The sequence below is a fragment of the Platalea leucorodia genome, assembly GCF_965183815.1.
Source record: "Platalea leucorodia genome assembly, chromosome: 11".
Classification (NCBI taxonomy): domain Eukaryota; kingdom Metazoa; phylum Chordata; class Aves; order Pelecaniformes; family Threskiornithidae; genus Platalea; species Platalea leucorodia.
Genome location: NC_138833.1, coordinates 24,307,250 through 24,326,524, shown reverse-complemented (window position 1 = coordinate 24,326,524; position 19,275 = coordinate 24,307,250). Strand labels below are relative to the sequence as shown.

Sequence of the window (19,275 nt, the reverse complement as noted above, 5' to 3'; positions counted from 1 at the left end):
AATGCTGAATCTGCCGTGCTGGTCCAAGGCTTTCGTGGAAATTTAAGTGTTGTAAATCATGGGTGTTTGCTGTTGCCGTTTTGCCTGTGTGAAAAATCCTACACGTACATGCACACGCATGTATGCATGCTCCTTGTATCATACCCTGCCTTTCCTCCAGGAAAAAAACAGAAAAAGAAACAATTCTTGAAAAGCACATCAACTTTTAAGTGATGACACCTGTAGTTATTACAAGTTTACAGCTTCTAGGTTCTTGGGGGTGAGAAAGGAAAGTGGAGGGACTGAGAAACAGCGCTGCATTTCAACACACCACTGACCTAGATCTGACAGCAACATAAGTTAGCTGTGGCCCATGGCAAGGACGGCTATTTGTGGTAGTGATTATCCGCATACTCATCAAGCACCAACACGATGAGACTCCAGTTGTGACTGGGATCTGTGGTCAAGACTGAAATCAAGGGTCCAAGAATCTAGATAACCAGCTGGGCCTGTAACGTTAACATACACTAGTTTCTGTGGTTAAAGAGAAGCAAGCAGTGATACAGCAGCCAGCACATCTGGCCACCCGTCAGCCTGGACATCCAGCTGCCTCCTCAAGCCCGTGGTGGGGTAAAAGCTGCCCTGGGAACATCTCTGGAGAGCAGTCCCGGAGTCCACAGCTCCTGCCTCAGGGTCAGTGATGCTCTAACCACACCACTGCTCTTTCCTTGCCTTCTGGGCATTACAGAAGTATAATTACTTAGCTGCATTAGATAATTCCTTGCCCTCGGAGAAAAATTAAAGTATCCTCCTGTTTGCAATACAATGTTATTTAAGCTACGGGCATGGTAGACACTAGCCTGGAAGAAGCTCCTTAGATATCACAGACAGACAAATACACCCCCACCTTTACTAAACAGACTGGTTCTGTGGGTGGCCCACATTTAAAACCATTTGGTGTCATGTGCATATATAAAATTATATACATACCATATGTTTTATCATCACTGGGGCCAAAATGAGCTAAGGAAAATTTACTGAATACTAATACTGAATAATTTTTTACCCCCCTTAAAGAATCTAGAAAAAACAAGACAAGAGGGTGGGAAAACTGTGGCTGCTATTAGCTCTCTCCTAACGTTAGGGTGTAACAACCGTGCCCACACAGGCTCTGCGCCTGTACGTGTCTGCTGAACTGTGCCTCAAACACCAAAGTGGGAATGATTCATATCTGATTTCCTGAGAAAAGAGAGGCCAAAAGACACAACAGGAGAGAGCCAGACTCCACCAGCTGCCACCACAGGGGCCTCTGCTCGTACCCCGGCACCCAGGAGGAGGCTAAGCCCGGCAGAGGGGCTCCCGGGGGCTGCCTCCCCAGGCAGCCAGCTCAGATGCTGAAGATACTGAACTGTATTGACGGAAAACTCTTGCGGGCGACAAGGACATTTATTTCAGAAGCTGCTGCTTCTCACAGGACACAAGTTAGATACAAGCATTTGGCTAGCTTGGAAAATCCCATTCTTTGTCTTTTTGGAGCTCTATGCTGGTGCGCTCCACAAAACCCCAATCTGAGCATGGTTTTGCACACTCCTCCTCTCCCTCAGTTAATCCAGAGTGGGCCAGAGTCTTCCGCTGAACCCTGACCAAGCAACAAAGCCTAAGGAGCCAGGATTTCAGTGTATTTGTGCCTGTGTAAAATTAAAACGGCGCTACTGGATTTGCTGATATTTCAGTGAAACCAGATTCTGGCCTCCACATAACCAGATTTTTACTTTGTTTTTGAGAGAACAGCTCTTTCTCTTTTCCTTTTTCCCAATGAGCAAATAAACTATGGTCTCTGACTGTGCCAAATAAAACAAAGTTATGCATCGCTGGTCCAGAAAAAAAATGTCCTAAAATGATTACATCTAACAAAATTAAATTCTTATTAGAAAAACAACGGCCTGCTGGTGTTGAGATAATTACACTGAGAAAAATGCTAAAGAGAACAGTTAATTGGAACTGGATAAATTTAGCTAGTAATACAAACAAATGTATGATGCCAGAGATAGAGGACTGCTTCATGGTCCCCATGCAGGTCAGTGTGTGTGGAGGGTTATTGGCAGCAACAGTGGCAAAATAAATTACCATATTTCTAGAGGGTTTGTAAAGATTAATAAAGGACAGTGCATCCCCCAGGCTGTTCCATGACCATCTGCTCCGTTAGTTTTCTTAATGCTCTCGGACCTGAATTCTGCAAATCCCATGTTAGTTTTCTTGCCGAGCTGAGCGCCGACAGGGATAACTCTGCACTTAGGTGTTGCGTCTCGCAGCCCTCATGGAGGGTCTCCATTTGCCCTTGCTCAGCTCCTTCCCGTGCTGCCTCTCTGTTCCTCCACCTAAGCACATGGGACCTGTACGAGATCAGACAACTTTCCAACTGAAAAGGGCACAGGGGATTTATTGCTGGGTTCAAAACTATAGTTGGAATTTGTTCCATATAATCAGATTGCTGACTGCCTAATCATTACTTACTGACAGCTATTTAAAACCTAGTAAGTCTCCCCACAAATAACCTCCCCCTGCCCCTGGCCAGCCAGCAGATGTTTCACAGAGCACAGCTGGGCGCAGCTGCTTTCTCCCTGTCCTTGAGAAAGACATCATGGTCCCGACCTCAAGCCCCACCATGGCCCAAGCATCCTTTGGCAAGCCAGTCAATCCCCCTGTGCCTCGGCTGCGTTGGTGGTAACACCAAGCAAAAAAGACGAGCATGGAGACTGATGTGATGCAGAATCCCGAAACATGGGGCAGCAGGCAGGGCGGGCAGAGCTGGCGACCACCCGAACCAAGCCACTCCTGTGCCCCCTGCATGTGCTCTCAAACCTGCGCGCCTTCCCACCCCACGCAGGGAGAGGGCTGCTTCTGCAGACGGACTGCCACTGCAGAGCACTGGCGTTTGGGAATCTCTAAAACATTGTCTCTCTCAAGGGATTGTGCTAATTTGATGTCTGAACAGTACATTAATGTTAATTAATGTTTGTAAATGGTGCAACGAGCATCTGTCACTCTGGTGCTCCAACACTCTTCAGATACATCTGCTTTGCTTTAGCCTTTATTTAGCAGTCATTATGTGGTATGTTTGAATTCCAGTAAGATTAGTGTTGAATATACAAACACAGAGTTAGGTCTGTTTTGTTGCATGTTACATAGCAAATCTGCAAATGTTTTGAACACGCCAGGCAAACAGTGTACCTAGTGCCCAGCAGAGACGTAGACTTGGAGGAATGCTTCATGGGCTGGGATGCAGACAGGAGAGCTGGAGGAAGCGGAGAGAGGGTGCAGGATGCTCTGGCTGCATGAAGAGCAGAGGTGCCAGGTGTGCATCTAAGCCCAAGAATACAGACATTTCGAACCTGTTTGTTTCTCTGCTGTTTTTTTTTTTTTTCCCCCAAGACTTTGAGAAATAATTGTATTGCAAATTGTACTGCAAATACTGGAAAAGAAAATTGCCTTTCCTGACAGGTTAACTGTATCTGGAGACTCTATCATAGCCACTTGGTCTATTTACATGCAGTGCAATTAGTTTTATTGCACAGGCACAAAGAATGGATAGAGATGCATAAAACATGCAATAAATAAATAATTCAAGGCTAAATCTTTATTTTATATTAGAATACCAAAGAGATGATGAAAAAGCATAACCCAGTGACAGCAAAATTTGGATTCGGTGAGCCCTGAGGTACCTCTGATACCTTGGAAAAACACTTTTTCAGATAAGACTGAGAATGTCTCTAAGTCTCTGCAGTACTTTGCTCCCTGTGTCTGACTCGTAAGATCAGTTTATCCTGTGGCGATTTCTCCAGATTTTCTCAAATGCCTTTGAGAATTAAAGCCTGAATGTTTTTTTTTTCCCCAGAGGCAGTAATGGAAATAGATACAAGATATTATCAGATAAAAGTATTTTCAAGCAACACTTTCTGAGAATGTTGAACAGAATGACTTTCCAAACTGAGTCCTGAAGATTAGATTAACCACCTAGTTTCTTTAAAAAAAACCCACAGTTGTGTGCCCTGAAATAAAATAGAAGGCAGAAAATATATGAATCACAGAAAAAACACCAGCTAGAAAAAGCATACTCCCATAAAGTCTGAATGAACGGAAGGGCAACAGCTAGCAAAAATTAAATAAAACACTGTGAAGGAAGCAGTGCTGCCAGTGCTCCTCCAACCCAGCCGCCAGGACGCGTGAAGCAGCGGTGACGGAGAACAGCTCCACCACGGGCTGCGTCATCCTTCCCTGCACAGACCCAGGCATTCATCTACCTGCTCTGATCTTCCCAGGGCCATCCACCACTATCTCCTCATCCCTTCTGTCCTCTTAGCATGGTTTGGGAGTCAGTTCTCGCTGTGGAAAAAAACAACCCCAAACCAATCACAAATTGTTACAGAAATTCAAGCTTCTGCCAGCAACCTTTAAAGCCTAGGTCTGAGGCTTTGCAGGCGAGAGGGGAAAAGGAAGACACTTTGCTTTTACTCATGTCAGAGTGAGTACTTTGAGCTGACCTGAGAGTTGCTTGGACATGACTGCAGAATACGACAAAAAATAAACTGTCTGGAAGTCTTTTCAAATCTCAACTAATGTTTGCACAGGACAAGATATGCTTTGAAAGTCTGTAGTCCAAGTCCCAAAAGGAAAATTTGGTGCAGTAGATGGAAATTAGGAGGCTTTGCTAGCACGTTAAATCCTTGCTGTGAAGAGCATGTGTTGGGTACACTGCTCATTTGGGTTAGAGGATGGTTACTCTGTCAAGTCATTAATCTCTATTAGACTGCGCTGTCAGGTACCCACATTTTAACTAATATGCACCAGGAACATCACAACTTTTTGAGTTTAGTCTGCAAAAGGAAGAGGATTTTAAAAATTGGCGAAGTGCTCAAGAAATAGGTGGAATTTAGAAAATTTTTGTACTCGTATCTATTCAAATGTGACTGACGTCTGGATATTTTCACTTTTCATCTCCAGCACAGATGTGAAGTGAGGTCAAAATTTTTTCCTTGCCCTTCTCACGATGATCACAGACCAAAACACACCTGGAAGTGATGCTCCCAGGACAGTCACAGCAAGGGGCTGGCACATTGGGAAGGAGAAAAGGGCAGATTTAAAAGCTGAGGTTTAGCCTTCTTTTGGCAGGGAAAACGGATCTATCATTCTGTATCCACCACTCCACCCAAGCTGTGTTGAAAATCCCTGTTGTCCTGCTTGCCGAGGAGGTTTGGAACAGCAGCCAACTTCATGGCAGCAAAAGTCAATTAATCTCTGCAAAAAGGACACAGGAGTGAAGTGGGACTGTCACTAGCACCAGGTGACCTGCGGCAGGACATGGCACAAGTGTAATATCCCCCACAACGCAGCAAGGAAGAGACCATGGCACGTCCTTACGGATGTGGTAAGGGCCAAAACCAAAATGTCTATGTTCTCGCTGTCTTCTTCCACCCAAATACCACCTCTGAGAGATGGAGGGAAAGACCTCATGCTTCATTTCAATCAGAAAATGGTTTATTAAACAGGCCCAATATGAAAAAAAGATAATGTCCTTGGTCTTTGTTAATGTTTAGACCTGACAGTGCTGACAGGTAAGGAGTATCGGGTTTTGGATCTGCAGGCATCAGAGTCTGCTGCGTGTGTGGTGGAAAGCAATCCTTTTATTCTGATTTACCTAATCAGGCTGCCAGACCATGCCAGTGAGCAAGCACTGCAGAAATGCAAAATAACATATACAGTGGTAATTCAGGAAGAAAGAAAGTCTTTTTAATAGACTCTTTGGGACACGAAAGAGCTCATGAATTAGCACAGAAATTCCTGGTCAGGTTAGGACTGTTTCTGTGCTCAAGGATGATGTCCATGTGGATGTTAAACCACTTCAGTGATGGCTACAGTACCCTACTGGAGTCCTACTAAGTTGTATTTTTAAAATCATGTTAATCAGTCAGTCAATCAATCAGAGGAAGAAATACAGCTTTAAGAGAGGAGGATGATTAGGGACTGACCCACCTCCATAATATTTTAATTTACAGCAGTTCAGGAGAGCTAGTCCACTGCTACAGGAGGCACCTTGGTCTGTCTCAAGCACGATGGTGGGTAGTCTGAACTTGACATTTGGTGCTGGGAGAACCCAGAAGCCCGTAGTCTTGGGACTCTATCAGATTAATACTGAGGTGTCTGATTAAACAGAAGGTGATGAAAGCCATGCAGTTGACTTGGAATTCTCTTTACATGAGACAGAGAGATCTTGGGCTTTCTCTTTCAGCTGACACTTTCAGCAAACACAGACATAATTATGCCTTCTTGTACTGGGAGAAGAAATATACGTTTTGAAATGTCTAAGATGAAATCCTGGCTTTTTTCATGCCAGTGGCAAAGCTCCAAATGATTACCCATGGAGTCAAAATAGCATCCAAGATGAACTTCTACACCAAGACTGAATGGCTAGGAGAGCTCTATATGCCCTGCAGAGATTAGACGATAGAGAAGAGTTTCTATGGCAAATTCAAGTGCCTTTGGAGAGGAGCAGCCTGTCTCAGGGATGTTGCTGTTAGTGCTCTGCTAATGGTGGTGTGTGTGGTGGTCGCTGCTCTAATAAGCACTCAATAAAGCCATTTTGAGAAGAGAAACGAGAAAAAAACAGCACCAGAGAATTACCTAAAATTTAGATCAGCTCTGCCGCTATTCTGCAGAGGCGTCATTCTTCAGCATGAATGCACCAAGCAAACGATAAAGGCTGCGATAATTATCCATGTCAGCCTGCATCCAGCCACCAGCTTGGAAAACCTTTTCTCTTCCCCTTGCTCTGCCTGAAGGCAAAGAACAGCACATGTATGGTAATCACATGCGAAAGAGAAAAGAGCATTTGTGTGTCCTGAAATAATTCCCTGACATCTGGCAACTTCAGGTTTGTCAGCTGTCAAAAATTGCTGCTGTGTTTCTGTATCCCAGACAGTGCAGCTCTGCTCCCTCACCCCTGAACTTGCAGAGGAGTTCAGCACACCCATCACTCAGTAATGAATTCACCCTCAGCTTCTTTTCAAGCAATTTGACTGCTGTTTAGTCTAACATGGCAAATACTGGGGGGATGGCAAATATTGGGGGATTTCTCTCTCTCAATGCATTCATAAGGAAGAAGTTTATAGGCATTTTCTGAAAAAAACTTTTTGCTGTGACACTTAAGATGATCTCCAGCTCCTTCAAATTCAGAGCCATAAACACTTTTTTCCAATCAGTTTGGCACCAAGATTGGTGGATGTTGGATTTTTTTAGCCTCTGTGTGTGTGTGTGTCTATTTTTCCTTCTACTTTAAAGAATCTTTCTAATCCTGAAGAAACAGGAAGAATGTTTCTGGACAAGCAACAGGTTCAAATACACAGTCAGTAAGCAGAAATCTTTAAAAGTAGGATAATTTTATCACAGAAGGCTGAACCACTTAAATGGAGTGACGCTGATATGGGACTCATTCAAGCGCAGTGCCTGTCACCCGCAGACCCCAGTGCAGGGGGTGCTGCACCTTCCCAAAACCTTCTCAGAAGACACATGGAAGAAGCTTAGAGAATTAGTCTCCTCCAAAACACAGCTATAGCTCCTGCTTTCTTTCAAGACAGCTGTTCTCCTCTTTGTGTAGTATTCCAGTGTTTAAAGCATTGGCTTGGGATCGGGGGGTGGACTGGGGGTCCCCATTTCCCTCTGTCCACAATAAGGGGAACCATCTATGCGTTACTGTAGGCAGCAACGCTCACCCTTTGCTACGGCAGCTCTGCATCTGGCAGAGAAAATTCAAGACTCCCTGGGACAGAGGATAAAAGAGCATAGAAAGAAGAGCAGAGCTCTAGTCCTCTCCAGGTGTTCACACTCTGCTCTTAATGTTTCATTTAGTACAGAATAATCTAACCCATCTCGGTTTAGGGGGGTTTTGTTTGTTGGTTTTTTTTTTTTCCATTTCCAGTTCCTTCTACCAAGATGGGTGCTTGCAAACTCTGCCTCAGGTCTGTTTACATAAAGAAAACTTCCTGTACAAAACTGTGATCTCTGTTCTGGATCCCTAAAAAATTAACTCTGAGCCACGCATTTTGACAGCCATAGTCCCAAGGCTGCCCTCAACCCCTTTGCCACCCCCAGGTGAGGCTGTCCCAGAAGCATGGGACTGACGGGGACAGACAGCAGGAGCAAGAGCTCATAACATGGCAAAGGGTGGCATAGGCAGGAGAAAGGGGGGAGTTTCCCTCCTGTGTACGCCATATGGGGGGTCCCCATCCTCTGCGGGTGTCAGAGATCAGGGCATGAAGGGGAGGGGGGAAAACAATACTTTCCCTTCCTGTCCCCTTCTCTACATGACCCCCATGTTTAATTAAGAGCCTGGAGAATCAAATCCCAACATTTTATATAACAAGGCCACATCCAGAGCGCAGTGCCTAACATCTGCTTTACTAGTAATTGGCTCAAAGTGGCAATTTGTCAGCATTTTTAAGATAATGAGCTTCCTATTTGTGTTCCAGCCATTTAAACTTCCAGATAAGGAAACGCGCTGTAGCTGTTGCACATCAGCTTCTCCCTGGATACAATAGTGCATGTGCCGGTGCCCCACTCTCATGCAGAAAAGGAGTGCTGCCCATCAATGGAGACATTAATCACGTATCTTTTGAAGTCTGGCTGGGTATAGACTCTTTGGATGAAAGATGCTATTTATGTATCAATTGTGATGATGATGATGTCATTATTTTGGCCATATTAGTAATACTAAGTAATAGCATTTTTAAAAGTATTGAAACCTCTGCACAGAACTCAAATGAAAGCTCTAAATATTGCTTATTAGAATAGCTGGTCAAAATGTTTTCTTCTAAGTATTTATCCTGTTACAAATTCTTGCGATTCTGTATGGAAAGTTCTGCCATTTACCCTGAAAAACTGCAGACAACAGTAAAACAATATTTTGCCATAAATTATTTAGGATTTTGGCTTAATTTTAATTTTGCAAGAAAAGTTTGAAAGAAAAGAAAGTTTTTAGGATCTCCCACAAAGCCTATGCACCTTTTTCGCCGGCTTTATTTGCCTCCTTGTTAGCAGTCACTAGTGGAGATGTGCAAATGGATGCTTTAGAAAAACAGCCCATAAAATATGGGGGAGGGGTTTCTCTTTTTGCTCTTTCTCCATGTGATCTAGTAATATATGCCAAAATGTGTCATTTAGTAGTATTGGTTTTCATCTGCCTGTATGGCTGCTAGCAGCAGGAAGAGCAGTTCTGATAGCACTTGAAAGATATGTCACATATTTTTTTTACAAGAGAGAGAAAGGCAGATTAATTCAGTGTTTCAGTCCCTGGGAAGACGGGGCTCAGCACAACGCATCAAGCCTTACACTAGCCAAGCCTCCCCTGCAGCCCCTGGCAGCGAGCAAGCAACACCTGACATTGTAACGGAGAGCAAGGTCCCTGCTAAAACAACACGCTGTGCACGATGCACCTCCGTCTGTGACAGCTGCAGGCCTTTCCTTTGGATACACCTTTAAGGTGTCTTCTCTTTACTTGAAAGAAGAAACTGTGCCACATCCAATCAGTAATGCAAACAGTGCTGCACTGCAGAGCAGCTGAGAACTTGGCTTGCTCTATCGATATAAATCTCATTCCTTTCAAAGTTTTTCTACACTGATGAGGATTCAGACAGATCTCTCCAAAATCACCTACTGAGAGAGATTTATTGCTCTACCGTTCCCAGCAGGTTCATATTTGTGCTTTGGCTACTGCTGACAGGCAACAACACCAAAGAAACTTAAAGCAACTATAATTATTCTCTATGCTCTTCTGTTCATACCTGTCCAGCGAGATACAGCACAGGTGCAGGATTGACGCTGTGGTGAGCAGGACATCGAGGGACGTTCGGACCAGGCAGAACATCTCTCCATAGATCCAGTTGTCCTGAACCAACTCAATGGCTCCAAATGGCATCACCAGCACTGACACCAGCAGGTCCGCAAAGGCAAGGGAAACAATGAAATAATTGGTCTTGATTTTCCTGCAAGACAGATCACAAAATTAGGGTGGAATACTTTCAGTGCAGCATCCTCTACATGTGGACAGAGATTTCAGCTTGTGATTGGGTCTAATTTGCTCCATCACACTGAAAGGTCCTCTCTAATGCACTCCTCACTTTATATGGTCACGTCTAGCTCGTTCCTGGTTTCTACAGCTACATATCCACTGTGTTCTCCGCATGAACACATCTTTCTGCTCATACAGAAGAGGCAAATAGATGCTCACAGGTCTCTGCATGTGGCTCAGCCTCACCGCTTGCCTTGGAGAGTTTGGGGTGGAAGAGGGGGATTTTGTTTTAACTTGTAAATTGAGAAAATCCTTCCAGAAAGCACTGAGAGGAATCTAGACTGAAGCTGTAATTTTAACTTGAAGAGTACTTTTAAAATCATAACAATAAAACAGAATTAAATCCATTAAAAATCCCACGCAGAATATGAATAGAGGCTGTTGAATTTCTCACTCTGCTCCTGAGGCTGGTCTGACAACTCCCAGGGGCAGCTGCAAGCCTCGAGACAGGAGTTTTGCCTGTGACCCCCCCAAATCACTGGCAGCATTTGCCAAGCTGTGGGAGTGCAGCACAACTGCAACAGGACCTTGATCTGCATGGTTTTCTGATGGGCTTGTTAGGAAATTTGAGATGGAAAAGGGGTAGAGGCCAACCTGCTTCTCCAAGGAATTGCTGCTTAGCTCTGGTTTTCACAGATTTATCTGTTTTTTTGACATCGGGAGTGCTAAAAATGTAGAGGATGGATACTAAAATGATCCCACCGCCACGGTGTAAATCCAAGTGGGGATGCACAGAGGCCAGTGTGAGAGTCTGACATCACTGTGATGCAATGCATGGCAAGAGACATCCTTCATTGCAGCGGTTTATGCCCTCGGCTGCAGGCATGGGTTTTTTTGGCAGGGATTTTCCCCTGTGCCTCCCTGCAGAAGGGCAGGCAGTGGCCAGCTGGGTGGGCTCACCTGAGCTGCCTGTCCCGGCACACGGCCACCATCACCAGCAGGTTCCCCAGGATGGCCATCAGTATAACGGCAGAGATGAAGGTGAGCAGCACGATCTTCTCCGGTACGCCAAAGCCCTCACTCGAACTGGGGAGCACACAAAAAGAAAAGAAAAGAAGCTGCAGCAGCGCTGGGAGGGGATTGTCTGGGCAGCACCGCGGTGCTAGGCATGAGCACTCGTTTTGGCAAGTGTGAGCAGCATCCCCACGCCCGCTGCAGCGAGGCAGCCTTCCCACCAAGACCTCGGCACCGTTTCACAAAGAACATTTCATATTTATGGGGAAAGCGGCGACGTTTATGTTCATCAGCAGAAAGGCTACAGGCGGAGGACACCTGCAATGCCCGCGGCTGCCCATGTCTCCCAGGAGTGGATAAGCCGAGACCTACAGCAGAGAGCTGAAGTGCGCTGTGTCTGATTTCAACGTCGCTTCCAATTCAGAGCCTCTGGGTAAAAATGTTTTCATTCACTTTTCACCTCAATAAATAATGTTATTTTCTATGCAGAAGTATTTTGGTTTTCTTTCCTTTTGTATTTTGATTTTTTCCCAAGATTTTCCTCAAGATGAGCATTTTACATCTCGAATTTTGAAATCTTCTACATAATCTTTTCCCTTGTTCTCTCGTCCCTTCACTCTGTGCCACAGAACAAGAGGCAGTCTGGCATATTTTTTTTCCACTTGGTAATTTTTCCAGAATTAGGGAAAAAAAAATAAAAATTTTTTAAAAGGAAGTGCCCAATTTCCCCTTACCCTGACATCAATAATTTCTTTCAGTTAATGAAGAGAAAGAAAAGAAGGATGAAGAATAACATGAAAACATAATGTTGGACATATTTAAGTCTGCATTTCTACAAATACCTTGTTAAATGTTTCAAAAAAAGTTGTTGGGGTTTTTTTTGGAGCCTGCAAAGCAGGAAGGTAATGCACAGCATGCCATAAATACTGTTCAATTTCTCAGAAAATTGGTTTTATTACAAAATCTTGAGCCACTTTTCCTTTAAAGCTATTTCTAATTATGTATCCAGAAGAAAACACATCCTAAACCTTTGCCTGCTTGTGTAACTTTCCCTATTACATTACACAGGTGAGAACGGGTGTTTGTTCACGGTATCAAGTGTGGCTAGAAATAAACTGGCATGAAGAGCAGCACTTGACACTAATTCAGCAAGGAAATTTCTTCACAGCGTACAGAGCTGGTATCGGGCACCCAGGATGAATGTTGTGAGATTGTTCAGGTAATTGAAAAATTGAACTGTTATTCTGTTTGACTTCCTCTGGGGCCACTTTTTATTTACTAAATACGTTCCAGACTTTTACACTTTATCTCATTGAATTCTCCTGATTTTGGCAAAGCTAAAAAAGATTAGAGACTGCCGAGGTCCTGCCGCCACTACCTGTGCTATTTTAATAAGCTTCTAGCAACTGACTTCACCCTGAGCCTGCACTGCAGAACACCCACTTAATCACAATCTCCATTTTTGTCCCTAAAAGCAATGCCACTTTGAGTATGACTTTTTTGCCCACTGCCAGATGCACCAGTGGGTCAGACGGCAGCCTGCTCAAGTTGGACTCTTCACATTGGGTATGAACAATATCTTAGGAATTCCTTGATTTTCAGTGTTTTACAAGGAAACACATCACTGGGTATAGGTTCATCCAGATGGGTGAGGATGTTTATGATCAAATAAAGAAGAGGAAAGGAGATGCCCTGGCCTCACACTAGTTTCATAGAAAAACACAGCAAGAGGCAGATACATGCAGGCTCAAAACCAAGTGCAATTATATGGCTATAATAAGAAAGAGGTCCAAGGCAACTGCGTATCTTAGCTTCATAAATGGATGTCTCTGTGCCAAGCAGTGCTTTCTCACCTGTGAGAGCACAGGTAGCTTTTAATTCCAGATAATCTCCTGTGTTAAAACTAAGAGATGAATAAATGTCACGTAGAGTGAAGAGCTGGCTGTATCCCTCCTCTCTACAAGGTTTTCAGGCAGAAAGTCCCTGAGCACTGCCAGGCATGTGTCCTTCTGGAGGTGGGTTGTTGGGGTACCAGTGTACCAGGAGAGGGGGTAGGGGTGGCTCAGGGCGAAGGGTACCCTGTAAGGAAGCGGGTTTTGTCTTGCGTTGGAATGAATGATCCCAGCCCAGAGGCAAAGGCAAGAGTGCTTCTTTTGCCCTGCCAGTTTTCAGTGCTGTCAGTAAATCCACTCCTGCTTAACGGAGGAAGGTCTCTGGTGTTATGCTGAAGGGGTCAGGCGAGCCATGGGTTCGCATCCAGCAAGGCAATTATTTTTGTGCAAGCCAATTATCGATGCTAAGATAGGAGAAAGGCAAAGTCAGGATGTGTTTTGACTCAGCATCTGAAAGAGTTTGCACTTAATTAGAAAGAGTTGTCTACTGAACTTAGCACAACTTCAGTGAGGGCAATTAAGGCTCCAAGAAGCTGGTAGCTCTGGGCAAATCCTTCGGTGCATTCAGAAATGTTGACAAGGTTCTGTCTGAACTGAATGTGGCTTTCCCAGTTTTTACTGGAGAGCGTTGCTTCCTGATGCCTTGGGTCATTAGTTCTTGGACAACTCTTGTAACGAGTGGGGTTTGTGTCTGCAGTTCTTGCAATTACATTGCAATTGTTGCCTGGAATTTGCCTACATTGGTCCAGTCGTACTTCCTCCCATATGACAGAATAAAATCCCTATCGGTCAAAAGGATCTGCCTCACGCATCATCCTGTCTCTGACAGTGGCCTGTAGCAGATGAAATGCCTACATGCATACAGGAGTGCCTCCCTTGCATGCTCTCTCATGCCACAAATGTCTGTGTCACAGTGGGCTTGTGTTTAATAGCTCTTGGCGGATTCCTTTGCCTTCCCTCTCTCTGGCCTGTCTTTTGAACTCTCAATATATGGTGAACACTATCTCCAGTCAGCTTTCCTCCTTGGTCTCATAGTAACAAGCTAAATGCAAAATAAAGCAAACGGCATCAGTTTCTGTGTTTCTCAATCATCAGTGACCACCTCAAATTGCGTACAGAGACTCCTTCCTCAAAACTAAAGGCAATTGGCATCTAATTCCTTATCCAAACACTAAAATCCCAAGAACTGGTCACTGGCCACACGGCTGCTCCTAGAATTTCCCCGCATCTAGAAATCACTCTCTCCCTCTACCACCCATCTCGACGTACTTCTGATCTGAAAGACCTCATTTTCCCCAGGAGCAAAGTCCTGTGTTGGAGATTTTGGGAGGCAGGAAGCTGGGAGCTGCTGACACATGAACCTGCACTGCAGTGACGTGCTTTGGAAAAGGATGAGCAGCTGGGATCGGGTCCTTCCCTGTGGGCACCACGCACAGCGGGATGCACAAGGCGATTCTCTTCTGCTGGAGCTGCACAGACTGCCCGGGGCCCACTACTTGCCCTCTTCCTGCAGATGGCTGCTGCACAGCTGGGGAAGGTCAGACTCTTGCCAGGCATCAGTGTTTTGAGCACAACCGAATGCCAGAGCCTTCATTAATAATGTTCGTCAGCGGAAGAAGACACCATGAAAATTAAAGGGCAATGGAAAAGAAACAACTTCAAAGGCAGGTCTCAGCCACAGGCCTTCTAGCTGGGTACTGGGTGGGATGAAAAGCCTCAGGAACAATGGGGATGCCGGGATCAAAGGCACCTTCGCTGCCGAGTGTAATTGTACCTGTCTAAATAAGCCTTCACAATAGGCCAACATTGCTCTGTGGCTGGATCTGCGAAACAAAATGTCAAACTACACTGAATAGCACCATACAAAAGATGTTCCTTTTCCGCACAAGTGAGCATGGCAGCACATATGTGATGGAACAGTGGTAAAGAGGATGATGATGGTTTAGTTTGTACAGAGCCAGGCAGAGAGTTAGATTTATATTTTGTCTTATCTAGCTTTGCCCATCCTTCTGCTGTTCCTAAACAGTTCTCATCACTGTGTTATTTGAGCACCTTGCATCTGCACTCCACAGTGTGTACAGAGGGGGAGAGACACCTCCCTCTTCCCTGAGCCCTGCCGGTGGGGTGACCTGGCCACGGGCTGTGGACGGGGCTTCTCACTCCACCATGCAGTGCCTTGGGAGGGGGGCTGGTAACCGAGCCTGCTGGCTCTTTTTTGGGGGAAGCCCCAGGGTTTTGAGGCTGCCTGCTGAGAGATCCCTGTCCCCTTCCCGCAGCGAGGATGCTGGCTCTCAGGCTGGCAGCTGAAGGCACTTGGTGTCAGGATGCCCTGGGGCCTCATCCCACAGAGGGAGGTAGAGAGAAGGAGTGAAGCATTTTGATTTGAACTGTTCCTTGAATGAGCTACTCTGATGCTAATGGCAATGGGTTTACATTTGGACATAAACATTTCACAATAATCAAGACAACATGTAATAAATGCATGGGTGAACTTAACTGCCCACTCACCTCCCTCTGGAAAGCTGCTGTGCCTATACAGGAAACCCCGACAAACGTCAACGCTACTGCCTGCTATTGCCACCGAAAGGATGGCCCTGTCCCCAGGCACCAGAGCAGTCTCTTCACATCGTGTCCACTCCTCGGGAGCACTGCATCCCTTCTGTCGAGGCGTACCCTCCACTGCTGCCTCCCCGGCAGTGACAGCATCCATGTGCCGCACAGATGGGCGAGGTGGTGCAGCAGGGGCGAGCCGGGTGCCCCGACATGCTGCTGCCTGCTCAGTGCACCCTGCTCCCCTCCAGATGGGCACAGGAGGTTCTGCAGGACCAAGGCAGGGAGGGAGCTTGAGGGACGCCAGAGAAAAGGGGTCTGGAGGTGGAGAGAAATTACGATTTTCACCGTGCAGCTAGGACAGAAATAGCTGGCGGCACCTCTATGCTCTTTCTTTCTTAGCAGCAGGATTTTCTGCGTTGAAGATAAAACTCCAACAGCTGCAAGGAAGTTATAATTCTGAAGTTATAACTGGCCAAGTTTGGTGCTTTGGGGCGGAAGACTGGCACTGAATTTCAGCTGGGTTTTGCTAAGCAATGACACCTTGAGTGCAGGGATGTGGGTTTGGGTGGAAGAGATGTGTCCTTGCAAGGCAGGTATTGGCCGTCTCCTTGTGTAAGAATCCCAGATGTTTTCCTCTAATTTTGGCTCACAAAGAAGGACAAGGACCATAATAGCAGGTGAAGACTTAGATCTGCTCTGTGCTCCCAGACGTCCTCCTGAGGGAACAAGCTTATTGCCCAGGACAGAGACCTCCATGCCCTCCAGCCTCATCAGCTGCAGAGAGCTGTGCAAGTGAATGGACACTGAAAAGAATTCCCCACCACAGGTCTTCTTTGGTGCACAGAGATTTTGAGTTTTAGTCATCAAAACAATCTCTGGAAATGCCAAAGGAGGCTAGCACTGAGCCACATTTCACCAGATGTTGCCCTGCTTGAAGACTGAGGGATGCCTCAGCTTCAGCCAGGAAGGAGGGCAACGTTTTAAGCCCATGTTTCCCACCCAGTGTACACAGGCAACCCTGCCCTGAAGGCGGTGGCATCCTGGTCTGCACCATTTGACTTGGCTGGCCACAGCCCAGGGCTCTGAATGGAGACCGGCTGGTCAGAAGCACACGCTGGCGCACTTGTCTATGGAGCATTTGCTATGATAATAGTTTCAGAAGCATTTGGGAGATCGCTCCAAAGAGTATTTCTCTCATGCCGTGTTGTATTGCTCCCCTGGGGAACATTAAATAGGGATATACATCACTGGAGGTGCAGGAAGGATGTTCATCTGGGCTATGTTTCCGTACCTCTGCCTTTTGAATAATCTATCATTGAGCAGGAATATTTGTTAATTATTCAGTCTTAGTAATTCAAAGCTGTTAATAACAGAAGAAGCGGATATTGCCGTAAATTAAAATCAATGGTTTGCATAACATCTTTGATCAAATCTGAGTGCTCTGGCTTCCAAGCATGCTTCCCTGTTTAATAAAGCAGAGATGGATGGGTTTGCTATTATAAAGAAATGAGACTCAGACAAAACGATTGCTGGTTAGTAGGAATATAGAAATCACTTAAGGAAAAAGGTGAAATACTGATGTGGAATGAATGCTTAAAACCCATATATGGATACATTTAAAAGGCTCTTCTGTATAGTCATTAATGTGGAAAAAAAAAAAGTGTAATTATTTTTTCAAGCTCAATTTCTACTTTCCTGTAAACACCTCAACTTTTCTAAATGACCTCAAGTGCTTTTGCATATTTTAGGCAGCAATTAAACTGCATAGATTGGTCATGTTGGTAAGACCACGCGCATTGCTCCTCTGGTTTTCGTTACACATGTCACACCCTGACCTCCCTGCCACGGCAGTGGGAAAAAAACACTAATAAATAGCTCAGTGCTGAGAGCACCTCGGGCACTGCACAGACACTCCGGCGGGAGTGAGAGAGATGGAAAAGAGGATTGAATAAATAAGACTTTTCTTTTGGGGGCAGAGGAGGGCAGCTGATAAAAAGGAGGCTGGACGGCCCATTTCCAAACTGGAGAGGAATAGCTCTGCTTGCAGAGGTAACCTGGAGCATCTCCTGGAGGTAGCCAGGGACCGCGCTGAGCACTTCATGACAAGGGACATGTGTGATTCTCACTGAAGACGATTAAAAGCTCAGAGCAGTGAGTTTTACCAGGGCAGCCTAGAAAAGAGCTTTCTTCTTGATTTAACAATGTCCTCAAAGTGGATGGGGAATACATGGAGGAGTCAATCTGCTTTGTTTTCAACCAAGCCATGGCTTTTCACTCTGTAACTCCAGCTGACATATTTCATGTAGGTCTTTAACTACAAATAAGCTGTCATTTGCCTCTCCTCCTTTCTACTCCCCTGATTATTCCTAGGCATAAAATCAGAGGCTGAGTATTAAACACTTAAAAATTAAGACATGTTATTTTATGAGTAAACCTAACAACGCGTGTCTCAGTATAGAAACATGACAATAGGGAAGATATTATTTGATCTATGGCTTTCCAGCTGTTACCATATTCTTTTCTACTGCCACCTAAAAATATTAATCAGAAGTCAGCATTAATCCAGAAGCATATAACTTCTTTTAATGCCTTCCAATGCTACACTGCCTGTGCTGCTTCGCTTCAGACTGTGCAGATGGCAGGACTTCTGACAGATTCAATCCAATTATGTACTTCACTTCTGTTTTAGAAACAGATTGAAATTATTTAAAGTATTGACAAGCCACAAATAAACAGCATTCTGCAAATCAAAATAACTCAGTCATACGATTAGTTTATTTGAGTGCCCTTTTTTTTTTTTAACCAAATAAATTGTGGCGGTGGGGCAGGTGGGAGGGGATGAGGTTTCCTCCTTTTATGCTGGTTTGAACCTCAGAAACATTCTGCAAACTGACTTGCTTCCACTCATGGCGTGGGGCTGAAAACGCACCACACTACTGCAAACAGCAGCAGCTCAAGTGGGACCGTGAATGATGAAATGAGGACTTCAGACCTCCTCCTCCTGAAGAAAACTACCGATAACATCACTGATCCTGCACCTCCACTCCACATATCTCCTGGAGGCTGAATGGTATAGTGCTTCAGAGAATTAAGTGTTTTAAGCAGCTGATAATACTGATTAAAATCAATTGTCAAGATGAAGCAAAGAAGACAGGCTATTTAAATGTTTTAAAAATTGTCATGTGTGGGCTGCACAGTCAATCAGTACGTGCTAGGAGATTGCTCCCATTTGGGAGCGGGTGCGTGCTGGAGCTGCCAGACACTGCGGGACCTCAGGAGACATCGGGTCCAGAGCAACGGCTCCAGCTCTGCACACACCTCGGGCTTTGAGACTGCCCACGTTCGGGCTTACAGGCAAGGCATGAGGGGCTCCAAGTAACAAACCCAGAAAAAACGAGTTTTCGGCTCGTCCATGCAATTTCCTTAGCTTATACCAGCAGAAGCACCTGCGTTTTCTGGATGGATATTGGATCTGGGGCTGAAAATGGATCCTGAACAATGTGATCCTTTACCATGATCTTCATGCAGATGAAGGTCTGAGACCTCGAGAGAGGGACAGCAGTTTGCACAGTTATATGGGAAATGTGCGACAGAGGTAGGAGACAAACCCAGACCCTGTGAGTCTCCGGGCGCTGCCGAAGCCTTAGGGCCTCTCCCCTTGCGGGGAAGTCAGGCGGGAGTCCAGCAACCGCGTCTGTCTCTATTTTTCATACAATGAAGGGTGAAACCCTGGCTCTGCTCTTTCCCAGGCAGCAGATCAAGTGTTATGTAATTTAC

General features: G+C 45.3%; 1 protein-coding gene across 1 annotated transcript in view; it reads right to left on the bottom strand.

Moving 5' to 3' along the window:
• HTR4 (5-hydroxytryptamine receptor 4) overlaps window positions 1–19,275 on the bottom strand; it is a 97,389-nt gene that overhangs the window by 63,701 nt on the left and 14,413 nt on the right. Inside the window, exons 2-3 of the mRNA XM_082324288.1 lie at window positions 11,000–11,125; window positions 9,813–10,013 (exon numbers count right to left, since the gene is read on the bottom strand). Coding sequence (XP_082180414.1) covers window positions 9,813–10,013; window positions 11,000–11,125 — 327 coding nt within the window. The remainder of the gene's footprint in view (window positions 1–9,812; window positions 10,014–10,999; window positions 11,126–19,275) is intronic.